General features: G+C 45.2%; 1 protein-coding gene across 1 annotated transcript in view; it reads left to right on the top strand.

Moving 5' to 3' along the window:
* The window catches only part of cttnbp2 (cortactin binding protein 2), a 73,412-nt gene that overhangs the window by 38,932 nt on the left and 11,980 nt on the right, over positions 1-22,500 (top strand). The window contains exons 4-10 of the mRNA XM_076090010.1: positions 3,789-5,244; positions 9,355-9,651; positions 13,186-13,285; positions 15,255-15,408; positions 17,293-17,493; positions 18,961-19,078; positions 19,362-19,652. Coding sequence (XP_075946125.1) covers positions 3,789-5,244; positions 9,355-9,651; positions 13,186-13,285; positions 15,255-15,408; positions 17,293-17,493; positions 18,961-19,078; positions 19,362-19,652 — 2,617 coding nt within the window. The remainder of the gene's footprint in view (positions 1-3,788; positions 5,245-9,354; positions 9,652-13,185; positions 13,286-15,254; positions 15,409-17,292; positions 17,494-18,960; positions 19,079-19,361; positions 19,653-22,500) is intronic.

The raw sequence follows: 22,500 nt of genomic DNA, 5'->3' as shown, positions 1-22,500 counted from the left end.
ATGCAAATAACCACTATGGATGACAGTAACAAAGTTAAAGGATAACATTTAGAATATTTGACGGTTTACACTTCAGAGCGGTTGAAATGATTTTTCGTTATGGTGGAGGAAGAAACGCAGTCTGGAGCCTTGTATACCAGCTGCTATAAACAAAACACTTACTCAACGATCTGTATCTGACAAAAGAACGTGATGAGAGATCTCTTAACATCTCCATCTGTGACTCAAGTTTGAGCGAGTTTAGAGTCCGTTGCACCTCGATCCAAACCCAGAGTTTAATTAATAAGCTGAACGCTCCACTGTTTGGGAGTGACTGAGATCATTCTTTTATGTGTAAGGCAACGTCGGGCTTGACTTAAACATTGCTTTCCGTACTTGTTTAGGTTGGTCGTGTGATATGTTGCAGTGGAACTTGGCAAACTCTGCTCGACAAACAGTAGAAAACGGAACATTCCTGCAGGTTGATGTTCTGCTTGTTGGTCACATGTTGTGATGAACTGCTGCTGTTTCCTCTCTTACGTGTGAGGCTTTTATTGTGTTTGAGAGAACCAGAGTTCTCAGCATCTACTGGAGTCAGATGTTTTCTTCTCTCTGATCATGATGTGAGTCTCACGCTGTACTGAGCCGGAGACAAAGAGACAGAGAGAGGACGTTTGAGACGAGGACGTCTCACTACAGAACTTCTAAAGCCCTGAACACAAAACAACAGGTTACCCTGTTCAGCACAGAATAAATCACCACCGATTGCACAGTTGTGCCTAACTTGTCAACAACAGGGGCAGCGACCCGTCATGCGGGGATGAATGGGTTTTGTTGGAACCATTACATCATCAACAACAAACCAAACGCTGCTAAAAGACACATGCTCCGTGTGCTCAGAGGCATCTTCTGGTTGCTGGGTAGACTGAGTTTGCCCCCGGTGGTCCGTGCTATCTTTATCCCCTGCCCAGCGTTTCCACTCTCGACGTTCTGAGTGAGCTGTTGAATTATCCATGAGGTCTCGGGCAAGCTGAAGGCAGGACGGCAGTTGTATGAAACTCTCTCTGAATGTGTTTATGGGCATTATGAAATTTCTTTTCTTTAAATAGTTCTCCGGCTTCCTCCTTGGCTCTCTTCTTCTTTCAGCCCCAGTTCTCCACAGTGGCTGAACAAGCCGCTCTATTCGGCCCCGATGCCAGCTGACACCTCGGCGCCGCAGCTTTTCAGGTGTCAGGATGGACCTTCAGGGGAAGATTCTGCTTCTAAACTTTATTCATCATTTCATCTTCGTTGTGATGCTGACATTGACTTTGAAATGTAGATCATATAGTAGGAGAGGATCAAGATCTGATTCTTTTCCTTCATTGCATCTCTAATTTGTTCTGCGATGGTAATAGAAATAGATTTACTTCCAATGGATTCATACTCCTTAACCCTCCTGGAAGGAATTCATGGTATTGTTAACTTGTTTTGTACGCGTACAAAGTGACAGAGACATGAATGGAAAAGAGGAGCGAGAGGGAAGAGTTAAGTGTTCAGAAGTTTGACCATCTTCGGCACATTAAAATGATCATGCACTCTGATTCTGTCACAATCGCACATCTTTCCAAATAATCGCAATTAGATGTATTTTCAAAACCGTTACAGTGTTTTAAACTCTGCATCCTTCACAGCATCCCTAAATTACTATTTTTCCGAGGCATTAGGCCGACTTACAGCAGACACAATCCTCACCCAATTAGCAGCTCGTCGTAGCGCCTCCTTTTGAGGAAGGAACCGTCGCTCCCGTGTGCTTATAAACCCCCTCGCTCCTCCTCAGCATCAGCCAGTGGTGAGATTTACTCCCCTGATGGTTTGGAGCGAGGGGTGGTGGTGGGGTGGGTGTGGAGGAGGACTCCGGAGGGACGGGTGGGGGTCTCGTTTGGGACAGGGGGGTGTCAACTCTTTTGTTCCGAGGCTTGTTAGAGCAGTGGGGTCTTGGCGGTTAAGCCTTGTTTACCCTCTGTGAAGCCGGCTCTGAGCTAACAATAGCGGCGGCGGTCCAGATATAGAGAGCCGGGCTTTGACGAGTCATCGAAATTCAACCGTACGCAGAGACACCGTGTCTCTCCGAATAGATCAAATCCGACTCTTTCCCCAAGCCGCCCGGCTGTTTCTGTAAATATCTGCTGCCGTCCGTTTAATCGAGATATTTTGTTTCCCGGCTCGTTTGATCAATCGGCTCGTTTGAGCTCTCATATATGCTTTACCACTAACGAATGACTTGACATTATTTGGATTGTCTGCGTTACTGGAGAATGAAAGCGGTTGAATTATCCGACTAATACTCAGATCACAGACTGAAACAGAAAGCTGTGATTGTTCCGATTATCGGTGGAACTGGGCTCCGACAGCGGCCATGGAGCTCCGTAGACGTACATACTGTGAATATGTGTGTGCATGGGGAGCTCCAGACATAAATGCACGAGAGACTTTAGAATTACGTGTACGATATTTATTATTTAGATAGTTTGACCTAAAAATGAATTTGCATGAATAATGCAAAGCTGTAAGCTCTTTTTCCTCAATAGGGCTGCACGAATAAGCGAAATGTTATCCGAATCGCAATATGGCCAAAAATTGTCAAATTGCAGGAGGCGAAATGTGTTTTAAAATATCATTTTAAATTACATATTGTGCTGCTGCAGGGACGTCCTGGCCTTCACAACATATTCTACGGACTTAAGAAAAGACAGACAAGCAGGGGAGGAAAATAAATCATTAAACTGCTAATTTACTGACCAATTTAGCGTCCATTCCTGAAATACAATCGGACACTTTAGGATCCTGCTTACCCTGGAAAAGGCACCAGTTTAATGGTTTGAAAAAGTAGCATTTAGGGGGAATATCGGACGATTAATTGGCTTTTTTTCTGCTCCAAACGACCGCTTTAATATCGGCCTTTAGGAACCCAACTATCGGTGGACCTCTAGCTTGTAGCCGACGTTACTCAGGCGATGGATGATGTTTTCTGGATTTACCCGGTGCAGCGTGTCACAGACAGCTGGCATGATGTCTGCCAGAGATGCTGGATGTTTGACGTACACGTGAGGCTCAGGGAGCTCGTACAGTATGTTCAGTCTGCTGGTCTGATTGATTGCAGACGATCTGTGTTAATAAAGGAAAAAGATTTCAGTTAGACACCTGATTTAAAAAAAGAAAAATATGATAAACAAACTTACAAATTAGGAGTAAGTTAAAACAAGTCTGTTTATTAAAGTGTCAAGTGTATATTTAAGTGAAGATGAGGCTACGGCTGCAGCCAAGATTTTTATTATCAATTCATTTGTTGAGCTATTTTTTAAATTAATTGTTTAGTATGTAAAGTATCAGGAGATATTAATAAAAGATTCAAATCGCAAGGATATAAAACTGATGTTTTTTCCTCATGTTTAATTATTAATGTAAAGATGTCGGCCATATTATCCGCCCAGAGAATTTTTGTTGCTGCTGTTTACATTCCTCCTGATGCTAATTTAATATAAATGCGCTTTGGGAAGTTACGTATGTTTTTGCTTTGTTTTGTTTGTCATAGGTTTGTTGTGTTACCAATGTGCTACAACTGACTTTGGTTGTGCATGCCTGTGTTGCATAATGACAGTGATGATGTTAAACCTTCAGTTGCATAATTGATTAATTGATCATTTCAGCACGAGATAAAAACGGTCTTTTGTGTAATTCTACCAAGCCCAGCTCACCCGTTTTAGTGAAATATTGCGTTTTATCTGCTGTCACCTGACTTTGTGCGTATTTTCTTCTTCTTCTTGCAGCTGGAGATGGAGAAGCTGCAGCTCCAGAGTCTGGAGCAGGATCACCGCAAGCTGTCGGTGCAGCTGAAGGACGAGCGCGAGAAGAACAAGCACATCGTCATGATGCTGGTGCGCGAGTGCAAGCAGCTCGCCACACGGGTGGTGGAGGAGTCGCAGCGCTTCGACGAGCTCCAGGCCCGCCTGGACGAGGAGGGCCGCGCCTCCGGCCGGCTGCAGGAGGAGCTGAGCACCGAGCGGCACCGCGGCCAGCAGATGGAGGCCAAGATGGAGAAGCAGCTGTCGGAGTTTGACACGGAGCGGGAGCAGCTGCGCGCCAGGCTGGGCCGCGAGGAGGTGGAGAGCCAGAGTCTGCGGCAGCAGGTGGAGCAGCTCAGGACTGAACAGGGCGATGGGAAGGATGGCGCCACCGCCGCCGCTGTCGCCCAGCCTGCTGCTGCTGCTGCCGGAGTAGAACCTGCAGCCGCCGCTGTCGACGCCGCCAGCACGCCACCCAAACCTAAAGCTGTGACATCTGTTTCCGTAGCCACAGATCCCATAAGCTCTCGAACAGCGTCCTGCCAAACGGACCTTCCCCCCGCCGAAGTGGAGGTTCCCAAGAAGAACCCCCTCACCATCCCCGTCAAACCGAGCCCCGCCAACTACGTGGGCCTGAGTCTGCCAAAGACCAGCGGTCGGGGGATCGTCCACAGCAGCTCAGGAGGACTGGCGCAGACGGAGAACGGCTCGGAGGGCCAAGCCCCGCACGGCTTACCCAGCGGGGTCAGCCCCCGCGTCCAGGCGGCCCGCTACAAGTTCCAGGAACAGGACCAAAACGGCACGGCGTCCCAGAGCCCTCCGGCCCGTGACCTCTCCCCCACCCCGACCAACCGGGACAACTTCGCCGCCAAGCAGCAAGCGCGCCACACCGTCACGCAGGTCCTCTCGCGCTTCACCAGCCCTCCGGCGGGAGGCGGCGGACCGCTGCGTCCGGGCCTGCCACACTCCGCATCAGAGGGAGGCCCTTTCCCCGGCCGCCTGAGCCACCCCATCGGCCTCAAGTCGCCCACGGTGGCCAGGATCGACCGGGGAAACCCGCCCCCTATCCCTCCCAAAAAGCCGGGCCTCTCCCAGACCCCCTCTCCTCCTCATCCACCCATCAAGGGGTTGGGGGACGGCAGCCGCTCCCCCGCGGTTGGGCTCAAACCGGCCACGCCCCAGCTGCCGCCCAAACCCGCCATGGACCTGGTCCCAGCCCTGACGGCCTCTCAGGTGGGTGCCTGCCCCCATTCCCGCTCAGGCCGGGGCTCTCAGCATCAGCCGGCGGCAGCATGCGCAGAGTGCCCCCCCGTCATCAGCCCCGCCACCACTGTCAGTAGCCCCTCCTCCATAAACCCCCCCTCCACCTCCTCTTCCATTAGCGCTCCATCCTCCCGTAGCCCCCGAGCCTCAGCGGGCAGCCCCCTGGCAACAGCATCAGGTAAAGAGGCTCCTCCACGCTCCGTCTCCCCCCAGATCTCCCCGCTGCCTCTTTTCTTCGACTGTCTTTCCACGGCTCTAGCATAGCATAGCATAGCATAGCATAGCATAGCATAGCGATCAGGTTACAGGCAATCTAACCACAGGAATACGAGGCAGAATAGCTCGTGGGTCAATTCAGTTTAATGTCACTGACTCTCTCCCTCAACTCTAAAGCACCTCACTGCTCTCTCTCTCTCTACTCATCCCTCCTCCTCCTCCTCCTCCTCCTCCTCCTCCTCCTCTGCCCTTAATACGTCCTCCCTCTGGGGCCCCCTTTCGTCCACCATGTTGTCACGTTAGCCCCGTCGGTGTCGGTATCCACAGCGGATATTGACGACATGGTGCTAAACATGTCGCTCGGGGTCTAGAGGTTAGCCGTCCCTCAGCAGGCAGGAGCGAGTTGAGGTGAAGCAGACGTTTACGCCGTCTCGAGTAGTCAGATTGGTTTCCTCGGCCTTTTCCCACCAGTAACCCCTGTCCTCTCTGAAGCTGATGCCAGAGGCTGCTCTCTCCTCCCCCTCCCCCCCCCCTCCTCCATCCTTCAGTAGCATGACCACTCCACTACTTCCTGCACATCCTTCAGCTTCCATTAACTCGTCCGTTCCGCCTCCCTTTTTCCATCATCGGCTCTCTGTGTGTCATTTTGATGTATAAATGTGAGCATTTATATTTACCTTGTGACGTGCTTTCGGTGCTCTGCTTGATTTTACCGTGTAGCTTGATTACAGAATAATTCCAGTTTATTACAACTTTGGTCTTATTTTCATAGTTTGGGCCGTCGTTTCTGTCTGTAATAATTCTAATAACCATGAACAGTTTATTTATATTATTTATTTAGACGGGTTGTAAACAAACCTTCCAAAGTTATTTGGCAGAGAAAACAAAGGCCAACTAATTATTACGCAAGCTGTTTACAGAATCCCTTCTTCTCGGTTCAGACTGGCCCACTAACTGTTGCACACTCACAGTTTAACCTCAGAATGAGCAGGTTTAGAGAAGTGCTTCGGCTCGACTGATCGTCCGGCTGCTCCTGTTTCCTCTTGTTGTCGGTGACGTTGCTGCTCTTCGCAGGTATCGTATGTGAAAGAAATGACCACAGTCGCAATAAACTGGAATCATCCTGAAATGTACCTGTGAAATGTGACAAAGTACATTTGCAAGTCCTGTTCTTTTTGCATGCAGATGTATCCCTATTTAAATATATGTATATATATATATTATATATATATATATATACAGTATATATATATATATATATATATATATATATATATATACAGTATATATATATATATATTATATATATAATATATATATATATATATTTATATATATATATATAGATATATTATATATATATAGATATATATATATATATCTATATATATATGTATATCTATATCTGCTGTTTAGTTCACATGACCAAGTGCTTTGGAGAAAAGTAAAGACTTAACATGGTGCAATCTCACCTGTCAGCTTTCAGATATGTTTTTGTAGCTTTGGCCTTCTGACCACCATCACGACCCAGTGACGGACAGAAAGTGTGACGGCTGCTGTTTTACGTCCCTCTGATGCACTTTCTCTCTCCAGCCTCCTTTGTGTCTCTCTCTTCAGACACAGCCCTTTTTTTTTTTCTAACTCATATTTAACCTTTCCAGGTCAGAACCGTCATATAAAGCCATAGTTAAAAGTAGCATCTCCAGCTTTTAGCATGTTAGCTTATTGGGTTTAGTAATTGGGTCTTTTGTTCTGCTGTTTGTTGTGCTTAATCGTTCAGAATAATGCTGCACAGTATCCCACTAAACGTGTGTGTTTCTGCTCCTCCACTGTGTGAATACTGTGGGTGAACGATTGTGATGAAACATGAAAGCTGTCCATCATCTTGGCAGTTGATCTGATGCGATGACTCTTCTGTCGATGCTGCAGCGCGCCACATGTTGATTAAATCACATTTCATTAGAGGGAGAACATCGTGCTGATGTTTAGGATGTTTTTTCCTGTTCCAACACATTTAACTGTGGAGCACTGAATTCTAGTTCTGTGCAACATCTATTTATGCCAATTATTTTACACACAATTACAATCAGTTTTGATGTTAAAGGTAGTAGATTGAAGCAATACATTCGCCGTGTCGGCAGTGCCTACATGTACCAGGATGCATTGCACACGACCATATCCTCTTGCAAGGTGAATGCTAACAGTCTGATGATGTCTTAAAGTATGCTTTCTTTGAAATACTATGTTTTTTTATTTATGTAAATTATTGCGCACCTTTAGACATAAAATAACAAGCTTTATAAATGATCCAATTTTTATTTATTTTGAATTCAATCTAACCATTTTGCAGTAAATCTGCGGCCCACTAGATGAGCCCCGGCTTATGGCTTCAATCGACTACATTTACCATCAACGCTGATGGGACCTCCATATGAATGTTGGCGAATTATCCCTTTAAGAAGAACTTTCCAGAACATTTAAACTCTGTCAGCCTCCCCGGAGGCTTAATGTTCACCAGCTTGTGTTGTGCAGCGAAGCATTATTCAAACAGTTCTTTATAGTTCTAGTGGTGATCCCAAAGTGCTTAAAAATGCCAAATATGACCGGCTGTATTTTACAGAAATGTGTATACAATCATGGAGATACTTGGGTTATTTCTGTTTACTAATCAGCCATAAAAACATGGAATTATGGGTTTGAATTTTAAATTCAATGTAGGCTGAATTCAGTGTGAAAAAAGGTTGTTTTGCTCCACATTTACACATTTAAATGACATTTAAGGAGGAAATCTGGAGTTTTAAGACGTTTAATAAGCGGCAGATCTGAAGAGAGAGATAATCTCCGTGGTTGACAGAAGGGAGTCGAGCTTAAACCACAGTGTGTCTGGATGAGATCCAGCTGAGGCTGGAACAAAACCTCAGTATGTCACTTTACCCGTCTACCTGCGTTTCCCACAATCCTCCTGTAATCCTCCGGATGTGTTCATGTTAACAACTAACCACCACATGGGAGTCAGCCAAGAAGAGCTTCAGGCTACAGCAGCACTTCACTTGTTGTTCAGTTTGGTTAGATTCCTGCTGAAAGCCTTAAAGTACAGTTAATGTAACGTGTGTCATGTTGAGCTAGCCTCAGTAGCATATAGCTTAGTGCTAAGCTAGCTAACCTGCTGCCCTTCAAAATAAAAGGTTCGTCTTTGTCAGTTTGCTCACTTTTCTGAGATTTTTCTCCATTTAGTTTCTTAAATATCTTTAAGGTTCTGGCAGTGTATACTGTAACAACAACGTATACTGTACGCAGTAGACATGCTGTATCATCTTATTTCAGCTCTTTGTCTTTTTAATACTCGCACAATTCCATCATATCTGATTCAGAATCTGGTTTATTGCTAAGTTTCTAAGAGAAATACGCATAAAAGCAAGTATTGCAAAAAATGTATATATAGAAAAATACTGTACAAAAAACAAATAGATAGAAACAAGTTAGATACATTTTCTAAACATATTCCCCAAATGCAGTCCATGCTATATGTACACAAAACGTTAATACATTAATAAATTTATATTTACAAGAAATATGAATAAATGGATAAAATAATTGCCTCTTATTTATAAACATATCCCCCCAAGCTCAGCCTATGCTTTATAATTATGTACATGAAACATAAATACATAAATATGTCCAAGAAATACAAAAATTAATGGAGATATTGTAGATATCTTTTCGCCATTGTGTCATTTTCACCTGAATTCAGCCTGACTTGGTATTTTGGAATCACCACTAGAATATGAGATGCATATTTGGGTGTTTGAACAATATTTGGCTCCACAACATGAGATTGTACAGACTGGAAATGTTTATTTTAAACTCCAGTTCTCTACATAACCTCCTTTAAATAAAGAGAGACCGTACTACAGCATGTGTGGAACTGACGTGTGCTCTCCTCACCCTTCCAACCCGTCCACCTTCTTACGCCCACGCTCTCCCATGCTCAGCACTTCTAGAAGCTCCCTCCTCCTCCTCCTCTTCCTAGTTTAACCTTTGCTGCTCCTGCTCCTCCTCCTCCTCCCTGCAGGCTGGTGTCCCTCCGTAGTCTCCTCTCTCAGCGGCGGAGGGCCTGCTGCCCTGGACGGCGGGCGCTCCCTGCTCCCCCAAGCTGCTTCCCAGGGAAATGTCACTTTATTGTCAATGCTGCTTAACCAACCAGACCCGACCACCATCACCACCACCACTACTACTACCACCACCGACTCCACGTCCACCGACACCACCTCTACCATGGAGAACAAGCCCAATCTTCTTGACCAAGACCATCACCTCTACCACAACCAAACCTCTGCCTTGTTTGCTGCTGCTCAGAATGGACACGCAGGTAACTGACATCTCATTAATCAATGCAGCTTTCTAAAGTCCCAGTGAAACCGAAGTTACAGCGTCTTATTTCTTCTGTATTGTGACGTATTCCCCAGTGGAATATTTGAGCGGTGTATAGTTTAAAGTCTCCTTCAATACAGCATGATGTTCATCTAGTAAATGATGGTCCATTTAGAGTCAAACAGACCATAAAGCAGGGGATGCTTTAGGGCGGGGCTTACTGTGATTGACAGGTTGCTGCCGCTACCAGAGCCGTATACGACGTCTCTTCGTCCCTCCTCATTCCACATTTGATAACTTCCAAATTGTATTGCTGCTTCTGTCCAAAGCACCGATGTGTGTGTGTACATTGCAACGCCTTGATGAACCCGGTGGGAGTTGAGTCCGGGTCTGTGGTTTTGGTCGGCGGTTGGCTGGATGATTTTAAAGAGTAAAGTCTTCGAGGAACGCCGAGAGGCTCGTATTGATTGGTATTGATTGATTAGAGAGAGGCTGATACACTGAACTACAAACAAAGGATTGAGTTGTTCTGTGGGCGTGGCTGACATGAATGAAATATAACGATCATAAGACACCACCATGATAATGATTATAAAGTCAATCTAGTATTACATTAATAGATATGTTGATGTGTTTATACACACACACAATTCTTTTGTTTGTCTTTGTCTAACGGAAATACACTTACAGACGCAGTTATTCCGTGCCTTTTTATTGGCCATCAACCTCATATTTACACATATTGTTGCAAAGAAATAGACGTAAAGCCTGTATAAACAAACTGCGTGAAGGCTCTGGAGTTTGAATAAACTGCTGCAAAGCTAACCTGCTGTAAGGCTTCCCCTCTGTCGGCATACATCAAAGAGAGGCATTTGAAAAAGGCCGTGAGGTAGTTTCTTTTCTCAGGCGTGAAGAAGGTTTACGTTGATAAGAGACGGAGTTAATACACCTCCACAAAGGAGATGTTTCTCTTTCAGTTGTTGCTCTTTTCCAGATTCAGGGTTGAATGTCTTGCAAAGGAAACCTTCAGAAGGAACATGACTCGGATGTTTCAGACATCAAACCTGTGACATTTCAGTTCTTTAGGAGAGAAGAGCTCCCTGCCGCCTGCTTTCTTACCTCATATCAGCTCGATTAAACATGAGTTTGTGCTTTCGTTGGCCTTTAGTGAGGAGGAAATGAGATGCTAATGTTCAGTTTGTTGTCGCTTTCAATAAAAGATTTCCTCTTGCATGCAGTTTGACTTGTAGTGCATGAGAAGAAAACATGATATGTAATAATGCGATTATGCAGTTAGGAAGATACCCACTGTGCATTGGTATTAAAAAGAGAACCATTGTGTACTGAGGGAGTTTGATGAAGAGGAGGGAAACAAAGATAAGTCGGACAATGTATAACTGTTTATTTAACTGGGACGTATGTATCACTATGGATTACATTCGTTCTGCAAATATGGGACGAGTGTGGCTTCTCGTACCTCTTGGTTGGATCAGAGACGTGGCGATAACAAACGGATGGAGCGAGCAGTTGAGCAGAGCTTAAAAGATCTGTTCCTGCCAAAGACACGATGAGCTCCAGAGTCTGCTTGAGGATAAATGTCATGTTTTGTTTGAATGTAAAAACACAAGCACTGTTTAGAAGAGAAAGAAGTACCTGCCATCAATCTTTAAACTGTCTTATTCTTGCAGAAAGATAGGTGTGAGTGTTTTGTCTCTCTTTTCTTTTGTGCTGAAAGGATCTATTCTGGTTGTTTACCTTTGCACTGCTGTTTTCTTCTCTGTTTTTACTCTCGGGCTGAACCCTCTTACTCGATCTAGTCCACTTATTGCTGAGATTCAGGCCCAAAAGAAAAGCCCACATCTCTGGATTTAAGGAGAAACACACCTACTTTTTACTTTTATACAGTCGAATCGTCCGCCCCCGGTTACGTTATTCAGTATATGCACAGCTGCATGTAAACAGCTCAGCAGGACTATTGCCTTTGTCAAAATCTGGGCAAAAAACAGAATATTTTGTTCATGTAGACGTCGTCATTGTCTAGACAAGGAAACATGTCACACACTTGCAACCGGTGATGTAGGTGACATATTCTCACTAAATATCTAGCATAGAGGAGCACTGCCGAGCAGTTCCTTTGGATGTGCAGCTGTATGAAGAAGCATTGAGAGGACAAAGACCTGGTGCTGATGGTGCTGATGGTGCTGACGGTGCTGATTCACACTCTCCATGTGCCGCTGTAATGTCTGTAATTGTATGAGCTGCTGCTGATCCCATTATGTTGGCTGCCACTGAGTGAGATGGACTGTCGTCCAGGGTTGTAACCTACATGCTCGTTCAGCTGACACACACCGGTAGTGCCGCCGTGCATACAGTCACACACACACACATACACACACACACACAATAATTAATGCATGTAGACCCATTTACACACGCACACACACTACGGGTCTATCGGGATCTGGTTCCCTGCTGAGGTGTTTAGTAACACTGTCATTCGAGGAGCGTTGATCCGAAAACACGACTAATGCAGCTGAAGGGCAGCTGTGCTGAGGGATTATGGGTGAATCTACACAGAGAGGACACACACACACACACACACACACACTGACCGTCTCCCATCAATATTTCATTGTACCGAGTTTCCTTCTCGTCTGATCCCCGCTTACCTCTCCTCCTTTCCCAAACGTAAAGACATGTTTCCACGTTTTAAATCACACGTAGAGTATTTAATGTGAGAATGTGTGTCAGATTCTGACAGTAAAGCAACAACAGGAACATGAAACGCACATCGGTTAACATGCAGTAGGGAGTCAACACAAGCAGAACTCGAAAAGACAGTCAGAGAATAAATGTGTTTATTTAACATAAAGAAAGAAAACTTTGTTTTACATTTAATGCTTAATTCTCTCTGTAATCATTCTGTACTGTTTCTCTGGTGGCTCCTTAGTACCCGATGTTTGGATATACAGTATATGTGAAACTATTTCTGTGTTGTTTCATGTCACATGCACAACAGAGAGCTGAAGCTCTGCTCCACTTCTGGTTTGTTCTGCTAGCTTCTAGTGTTCAGTGTTAAGTTCTAACAAAAGGTTTCTTTCATCAGTCTTTCTAAGAAAGCAGGAAAAAAATAAATCTTGGGATTTCTGCCCATATCTGAAAGATAAATAGCTACTGTACTATTGTACTGGAGGGTGAAATTTGGACGACTTGTCATTTTATACAAAGATTAAAGAAGGAAATGTATTACTCGAATGGCAAGAAAATGATTGATCTTTGTAGTTTTAAAACGACGTGATGCTGAAATAGCATTTAATTCAGCATATTGAACAGGAAACAAAGGCAGGTTTCATGTTTTCAGAACAAGCAGCGACAGAAACCACATGGCCTGACTGAGGCTCGTAGAACAGAAGCTATATCTGAACAAGGTTTAGTCGTTTTTAAGATGGTGCAGGCTAAAATGATTGTATTGAGTCTTTCACGGCGTACAACAGAAGGCTTCAACATGACCGTGTTTTATGTCTCTTGTCAGAATGCGTGAAGCTGCTGCTGTCGTCGGGATCGCCGGCTGACGTCTCGGATGAAAACGGATTCACACCTTTACATTTTGCCGCCGCCCACGGCCACAGCAGGTGAGCTCACGGGAGTCTTCCTCATCTTCAGTCCTGACACCTGACAACACACACACACACACACACTCTGCAGTTGTTTTTATTACTTGCCATTACATTGCACTGACTTCCTGTCATTCCTTCGAGCAGAGGTCTAGTTAAGTTAAAATAACCTCATAATCAATGTTCTTATGCATCCTGGAAAACTGTTCCTTTCAGGCTTTCCCAAAGCCCCTCCCCCTAAAATGATCATGATGAACGCAAACAACAAACATGGCTGTTGGTGGCACTCACAGAAGCTTAGCAACCCTGCCTTTTAGTATGCTGTATGTGTACTTTACATAAATATGTAGTTCACCACAGCTGTACGGTGCTGGAAAAGGTCCCTGTGATACGTGTGGGTTGACCTCTCTCTCTTTCAGTGCAACACATTAAAATGACTAATAAACTTTAGCGACTCTGATATCACCCCGGTGCTTTCAATCGATGACTCACTGCTCACAGACGAGCACAGCTGGTCACCTCTCCGTGCGGTACCTCGGCTAACCATGCTGGGTTTCGGGTGGGGCAGCATACCTGCTGGGTAAAGTCACCACACCAGTATCCACTGGTGGCTGTGTGGAGCACAGTATAGACGGTGAAAGCTTTACGGGGTGAGATACAGTCAGGCTCAGTTCGCTCCAACGGGACAGCTGTCCTTAATGTCTGCGGTTTGGTTTCAGTTCTGCTGAGCGTCTTCCGGCTCTTCATTGTTAATTATTAACCACATCTTCTCCCACGATACACACACAGTCGGTTCTGATCGAACGCTATTGATCCCGAAGTCATCTGTGGGATGAAGTGTACAGCAGGAGAAGTGTGTGTGTGTGTGTGTGTGTGTGTGTGTGTGTGTGTGTGTGTGTGTGTGTGTGTGTGTGTGCCAAAAAATCACGATGCCCAGGACCAGCTGGGGAATGTGCAGTGTTGTAATATCTGATCACAGTGTTATTTATAGAGTGGAGATATCCAACAGGCATGCTGTCACACACACACACACACACACAGTCGTGTTTTCAGGACTTTTGGGGACATCACATTGACTTACATTAATTTGCTGGAGACATACCCGAACCATAACCATAACCACTACCAGCCTAATCCTCACCCTTACACCAATGTAGTGATTTATGTTATGGGCACGTGCAAAAAAGCATGTCCACACAACTGATATATGTCTCCACAAGACTGGTGAAACACGGCCACACACACACACACACAGTTTATTTTATGGGTTTAACAGGTTTTCTTTTGTTTTTTTTGGTGGTCGTGACTCAGTAGTCGTGTTGGCAGACAGGCTCAGGTTTCCTCTCTTCTTACTGGCTGAAGGGCTGATGGATGTCTTTCATTGTCTCTCAACAGATGGATGGATGGGTGGATGGATGGATGGATAGATGGATAGATGGATGGATGGATAGATGGATAGGTAGATGGATGGATGGATGGATGGATGTCTTTCATTGTCTCTGAATGGATGGATGGATGGATGGATGGATGGATGGATGGATGGATGTCTTTCATTGTCTCTGAATGGATGGATGGATGGATGGATGGATGGATGGATGTCTTTCATTGTCTCTGAATGGATGGATGATAGCTAGATGGATGGATGGAGAGAGAATATGTGTATATGATTAAATGATGGAATATGTGGTTTTGAGCCTCACTTTTTAATATATATTCCAAAATCAATATTTCCGAATGATGTAAACCTGACAACGACAAGAAAATGACGTAACTATTATAAGATACAAATGCAACTATAATAATAATGTAATAATACAAAATCCTTGCCAACGGTTGTAGTCTTATTTCTCACAATACAAAATATTATTGACCAATAACATCCCCCCCCCCTCCTTCACATATGAGTTAGGATCGTACAGTATGTGATATTTAAATGCATGTTGGTACATGTTTCTAACGTTCCCCCCCCCCCCCCCCCCCCTTCCAGCTGTGTGGAGGTGCTGCTGTCTGCAGGAGCTGCTGTGGACTTGGTGGCGGCGGAGGGGGGGCAGACCTCCCTCTTCCTGGCCTGCGAGGCGGGGGGGCTGGACTCTGTCCGGGTCCTGCTGAGTGCCGGAGCCGATCGCTCGCGTACCACCACGGTAAGTCTGCTGCTCATGAACTGCTTCAGATTTAAACATCAGTGAATTAAATGTGTTGACTTGGTAGAAAACATGTCATCCCCCCCACCCCCCCTCCATGAATAATAAAGGTCAGCTCTGGATTCTTGTTTCATGATTAGATTTTGAGTTATGGCACAAATGTGTTGTTGTTGGTTTTTATGTGTACAAATAGACCCAGGTGAGTTTAAATCTTTTGGATCTTTTGGCAGAAATGGAATATGATATTATGAAGTAAGTTTCCTTTAATCACCTGAAGATAAGAATTGTTCTTGTTACCTAAGAATGAGATGTTTATATCGACATACGTCTATGATCGGAATGACCAAACGCTGGCTGTGGTTCATTCGCGTATTGGCCACCGGAGTCCTTGTATGCGCTTCGGAAGAAGTTTCAGTTGGTTGCAATCTGCAACCCCGCCGCTAGAAAACGCCAATTCTGACACACTAGACCTTTGAAGTTTTAAAGCTTGAATGTTAGAGCCTCAATCTGATCAATATGTGTATTTTGTTTAAGTGCCCGGGTGAAGTCCGATTGGTTTTGTCGCCGGTCTTCCAGACTGGAAAAAAAAAACTTTTGAAATTGAAATGTTATGGATCTTTGTGCCATTTAATCAATCACTGTCCATCCTCCAGACATTTACTAATTTCCCCATATGTGTTCTACTCTGAGCAAATATTAGGTTAAAAGAAATCCACTAAATGTGATTCTTTCACGTTAGTTCTTTGGCATTTCTCACCCAAGTGTTCCTACTGGGGGGGTTCGTTCGTTCTGATTGGTTCCAGCTAATTGATGTAGTCTGGGTCTCTATGGTAATTAGTAGTATTAGTTGCCGTGGCAGCAGGCGATGAGAACCCTATATTTAGTTCCTGTACCTGCTTTTGTTCCGCATTCAGCCCGGCGTCCCTGCAGAGCCAGAGGAGCTGCCAACGTCTCTGTAGCATATCTGACCTCTTCAGCGCCGACGTATTTTTAGACGCCGGAAAATGTTGGCCGGCGTGTGTGTCGGGTCAAACGCAACAATTTAACGTGGAGGAGGTCTGATCCTGGGCAACAGAATACAGTCTGTACAGTCACAGCTCATTCATTATCTGTAATGTTAATTGTGTATATTTGAACAGATTTGAAAAAAACTAGAATACATTAAAAAGTAATCAGGTTTATTCAGGTTGCAGCTGATTTGCATTTTCTACCATTTTTTCTTTTCGTCGTCGTCGTCGTCGTTGACGTCGTCGTCTTGTAGCAGAAAACACAACTTTTGTAAGAGCGGAGGCGTAAAATGCATTCGGAACTGGGCCGAAAATGATTCTCTTGTTCTCGTCAAAGGATTTTGGGCATTTTTCAGTGAAATGAATCAGTCTGAACTGAAAAATATTCGGCACACTAACCCGCTCCAGTTTCAACCTACATTAGTGGAACGTTTCCAACCTTTCTTGACTTTATTATTATTATTGAGTTATTGTGGGACGTTCATACCAGAGAGGCAGAAGAAGAAGCTAGACAAAGTTGCTCTGTGTTCTCAATCGCTGATGATTAAAGGTGCTCTCAGAAAACAGTGGAAAAGCTGGATAAATAGGTAAAACCAAATATTACAACAAGTTACAACGAGGAGGGACATATTTAAGTAAAAAGCCTTTATTATAGTCTATAAATCATTAAAACAGCCAACATATTTCGAACACTAAGGCATCGTCGGGGCATTTAACGATACTTGTTCTAATATTTACGAGAGCCTGGATTGCTCTTCTGTTCATCACATCAGTTCTACTTTAGTGATACAAAAGATCCTCTAAATTGAAATCAATGGACCTCAGTTCAGAGAGTTTTGTGTTAAGTAACACGGGAATCACCTTCACGTCTCTGCAGGACGGCTGCACGGCTCTCCACGCGGCCGTGCGCTCCGGACACGTGGACACGCTGCGTCTCCTCCTCCGCCACCCGACTCAGGGCGACCCCGCAGTGACCCCTGACCCCCCCGCCACCCTGGCGCTGCCCGCAGCCCTGCTGAACCAGGCCAACAGCGACGGCTGGACGGCTGCACACATGGCTGCTGCCCTCGGCCTCAAGGTGAGGGGGAGATGAAGTAACTGACTACGTATTAATGTAAAAACCACAGTTATGCACCGTGAGCTTTTCAGCCTCTTTTAGCTCTTTGTTTTGGCCTCATTTAATGATTCACACTCTGATAATCCAACTGTACCTCCCAAGATTAATTAAAAGATAAATAGACTTATTATATCAAAGCCAGTGTTTCCCACATGTTTTTTTGTGAGACTGCAGGATGGTCACTCCCTCTGAATTTTTGTACATTTTAAAAGTCAAATGCATCAATCTGGTGCACTCTGAGGGGTTCATTATGAGGCTCGATCTATGAACTTTGTGCTCTAGTAAACTATTTTATCATAACACATTAGTGATTGATGACGAGGCAAAAAAGTCACATGCAAAAAGCATGGTAAACGAGACGGGACTTTAAGCCTTAATACAATTTAAACGGATGAGTTTTATAATAATTCACCCTCTGTACAGTTATGAGCGGATATATTAGCTCTAGAGACCAAAACCGTTATTCTGCACCAGGCTGTAAACGTGTTTATTGCTGCTGTTAAGTTTTGCATTTTAACATGGGGGTCTATGGGGATTGACTTGCTTTTGGAGCCTCAAGTGGCCGTTTGAGGAACTGCAGTTTTTTGCACTGCCACGCTGGCTTCACTTCTCAGCGACTGAGGTTGATGCTTTAGCAGCGGTCCTTCACCTTTGACCTTTCCAAACCAATCTCTGGCCGGTTGCTGCGAGGTGTGAAAATATTTCTGGCTCATTATGAAACTGTAGTGGTCCCACCAGGACCAGGTCTTTCTAGGTCTTTAACGGGAAACACTGAAGGCTCTAACATGTCAACATGTTATTATAAACGCAGCGAGACGAGAAAACAGCACCATGAGTGAGAAGAGGCCGTCAGAAAATGAAGCCTAGTATCGAATAATCAAGAGGTTGATATTTTCGACAACACTGCCCCCTACTGGCCACAAACGGTTAAGCAGCTTTAAATGTTTTTAATGTCATTAAGTCAGCCTCCTGCTTTCACTACTGATCTCCTGCTGGACTGCAGTCTATATTATGTTAAAATGTTTTTATGCACACCTATACACTTCCACTAATGTCCAGCCCCGCCATCAGTCCCCACGGCGTCAGGATAACGGGACGGCCGACCTTGATGGCTGCAACGGCAGCTCAAATGAACGCAGGAGACACCAGACGAGACTTCACCTGAGTGTCTGACATGAATATAAATGACGACCACCGCCCACCGATCTCTGCGTTCATTAGCACTCGAGAGCTTCTGTTGCACAACTACTGCTGTATGTGGTCACACACACCCTGTACTGTCCAAAAACACCCTGTACTGTCTTGTGTTGTGCTCATGATATCTGTGTGTGTGTGTGTGTGTGTGTGTGTGTGTGTGTGTGTGTGTGTGTGTGTGTGTGTGTGTCTGTGTGTGTGTGTGTGTGTGTGTTTGTGTGTGTGTGTGTGTAGGAGTGTCTGGAGGTGCTGTGCAGCCACAGTGAACAGGACATCGAGAGGAGAGATAAGTGTAATCGCACTATTCATGACGTGGCCACTGATGACTGCAAAGATCTACTTGAAAACCTCCGTGAGTGGCTTCTCCTTCTGTGTGTGTGTGTGTGTGTGTGTGTGTGTGTGTGTGTGTGTGTGTGTGTTTGTGTTTGCTCGTTAGTTTTATGCCTTAAAGAAGAATTCTGCTTCCTAAACACTAATCTAATTTGATTATTTGAGCTATAATTCTTATTTTTGACAATATACTTTGGCAATATGACAATATATAATCGTCTTTTGGGATTATTTAAAGACAACATGCTTTTCAAAGCCTGCTGGTGGGTTTTAGGGTTCACTGGTCCCTCTCTGCTCTCCTCCAGACTCGTACCGGGTCCTGGTGCGTCTCCAGTGTTCCGGTGGAGGAGGAGCGGGCTCCATGTGTCCCGTGGAGGCCCTGGAGGAGGAGGCCAACGGCGTCACCAGCAGCCGGTCGGCGCTGGGCTGCGTGTCGGTCGACCGGTCGACGCGCTGGTGTCAGCTGAGCTCCGCCCTCGGCCTCGCCTTCGCCTCCTACCTCCAGACCATCTGTGGGGAGTCTCAGACGGCCGGGAAAGAGGCGCAGCGCCCACCGCTCGGCCTCAGTCCCGCCAGTATCACCTCCATCCTTATAGGTGAGTCTTTATCTCCCGCCCCCTTTATATAACTCCTCTTTTCTCCTCTACATCCTCCGTCCTTCTCCTTTCCTTTCTCGCTTCTTTCCATTCCTTTTCATCACACCTTCCCCTCCTTTCCTCTCTACCTCCTTCCCTCCTCATCTTTCTTCTCCTTCCACCTTGAGTGATCGTGTTTGTTCGGCTGACGGCCTGTTTTTTTCTTCTTCTTCTGAACCGATGAATAATTAATGTGTTGGAACACGTGTGGAGTGCATGTGTTGCCTGTGTGTCTGTGTGTTTATTTCTGGTGATCAGATGTCATCAGTGTGTGGTTTGGTGAGGCTGGTTTAAAGGGTTAGAGTTACGTGTGTGTGTGTGTGTGTGTGTGTGTGTGTGTGTGTGTGTGTGTGTGTGTGGGACACTCAAGTGTGTGTGTGGGACACTCAAGTGGAGGCACGCATCGCTGCGTGCTTGGCTGACATCTCGAAGTGGATGACGACACACCACCTCAAGCTCAACCTGGACAAAACCGAGCTACTGTTCCTCCCGGGGAAGGGTTGCCCGCACCGAGACCTGTCCATCACCATTGATGATACCGTGGTGACGCCAACTCAGACTGCGAGAAACCTGGGTGTGACCCTGGATGACCAACTGTCGTTCTCAGCAAACATTGCATCGGTTACACGCTCCTGCAGATTCCTGCTCTACAACATCAGGAGGATTCGCCCCTTCCTCACTGATGAGACGGCGCAGGTGCTAATCCAGGCTCTTGTCATCTCCCGCCTGGACTACTGCAACTCACTACTTGCCGGAGCCCCGGCGCTGGCCATCAGACCTCTGGAGCTTGTCCAGAAAGCTGCAGCTCGCCTGGTGTTCAATCGCCCCAAGTTCTCCCACACAACTTGCCTTCTCCGTTCTCTACACTGGCTACCTGTAAGAGCCCGCATCCAGTTTAAGACTCTGGTGCTAGCCTACAGGGCAGTGAAAGGAACAGCTCCTTCCTATCTCCAGGCCATGGTCAAGCCCTACACCCCGGCCCGACCACTTCGCTCTGCTGCCTCGGGGCGACTGGTTGCCCCGTCGCTCAGAGGTCCCTGCGGCCGATCGACCCGGTCGCGGCTGTTTTCTGTCCTGGCCCCACAGTGGTGGAATGAACTCCCCACTGACGTCAGGACGGCAGAGTCGCTGCCCATCTTTCGGCGCAGGCTGAAAACTCACCTCTTCAAGAAGGCCTACCCTTCCGCTTAGCACTTACCTAGCATCTACTGTATTCATACTAGCTTATTGCACTTATTGTTTTTATATTAGCTTGTGGCACTTATTGCATTCCTTTGTTTCTGCACTGTACGTTGGCTCTGGTTTATGCTCTTAGATGCTTGTTTGAGGTAGGGACATGCACTTATTACTTCTGGTGACTAGTTGTTCTCTCGAAAACCGATGTTGAATACACTTATTGTAAGTCGCTTTGGATAAAAGCGTCTGCTAAATGACTGTAATGTAATGTGTGTGTGTGTGTGTGTGTGTGTGTGTGTGTGTGTGTGTGTGTGTGTGTGTGTGTGTGTGTGTGTGTGTGTGTGTTCTAGTGCAGGTCTGTCTGAGTCACAGACTGACAAAAGAGGAAATCGATGTGCTCGGCGAGGACTTCTTCTTCGTTACACCTCAGTGTCACATTTACTGTCTTTTCCACACAACATGTAACAGACTGGTGTGTGTGTGTGTGTGTGTGTGTGTGTGTGTGTGTTTTGGGTATGATGGTGATGGTGATGATGACGATGATGATGAAAGAAAGCAGCAGCAGAGGAGGGATGCATAATGGATGAGATGGAAGGGGGGGTAGGAAATGTCAGTCTTGTGTGTCAAACTGCAGACGCTCTTTGGTGTCTTTGTGTCTGCATGTGTGTCTCATTCCACTTCTATGTGTCGATTCATGCAGTTTGGTTGCAGCCTCTTGAGAGTTCTGACTCGTTGAGCTGGTGCTCAACCAAACTATTCAGTTCATCGATCGGTCGATCAGCAGAAAGTCAAGCAGCAGATTTGATGTCCAGCTTTGTTTATTTTATCACTCAGTTAAGATTCTTAACAGGAATGTCCCGACCGAGAAAGAACATACTGGAGTTAAATTATGAGTTGATTAGTTGAGTAGTCGATCCATTTTGAATCAAAGTCAGAAGCAAAAATGCCAAAACTTCCCTGTGGATGTGCAATGATTAGTCTGTAGGTCAGCTGTGATCATCAATACATCATGTAGGATGCTTTTATCAAGCAGGAATTCTAAACATCTGATTTGTTTCAGTGCAGATCAAACAATGAGTCAAATAATCAGCAGATTAATCAATAATAAAAGAAAACTCGTTGATACTCGTTGCAGCTCTGCTTCACTGGTCCCATCTTTCATAATGTGAATATTTACAGTTTTCTATGATGGTATGTTAACTTCTGACTTAAAAATAATTCATATCATGATTATTTATTTTTAGTGAACATCCTTTTGCAGGTATATTTATTTCTAATTTCCGAGTCAAAACATACCAATTAACAGGACTTATCTTTAGAGAATGTGAGATGTGAACATGACCAGAATATAATGACACACACTTCCTCATTCTAGTGAGATACAGGAGGTAGAACAAAACAAAGCTACCCATCAGATTTGAATCCAGGTGCAGCTGTTTCGTTAAAGACAATGTTTGACATCATGAAGGAGGAAACAATAAACACACACAGCTCCAATCTCTCCAGCATCTTATGGTTTTTCTCAAACTGTGTTCTGTGGTTTCATACTGGTTTGGTTCTCTGTTATCTGGGTTTGCAATTATAAGAATAAGAAAACCCGCTCAACTCTCCAAAAGAAGACATTTTAATTGCT

This window comes from Anarhichas minor, unplaced genomic scaffold, assembly GCF_050575085.1.
Source record: "Anarhichas minor isolate MPS153535 unplaced genomic scaffold, ASM5057508v1 ptg000011l, whole genome shotgun sequence".
Classification (NCBI taxonomy): Eukaryota; Metazoa; Chordata; class Actinopteri; order Perciformes; family Anarhichadidae; genus Anarhichas; species Anarhichas minor.
Note: the sequence above shows the minus strand (reverse complement) of the source record. Positions and strands in the feature narration are given on the sequence as shown.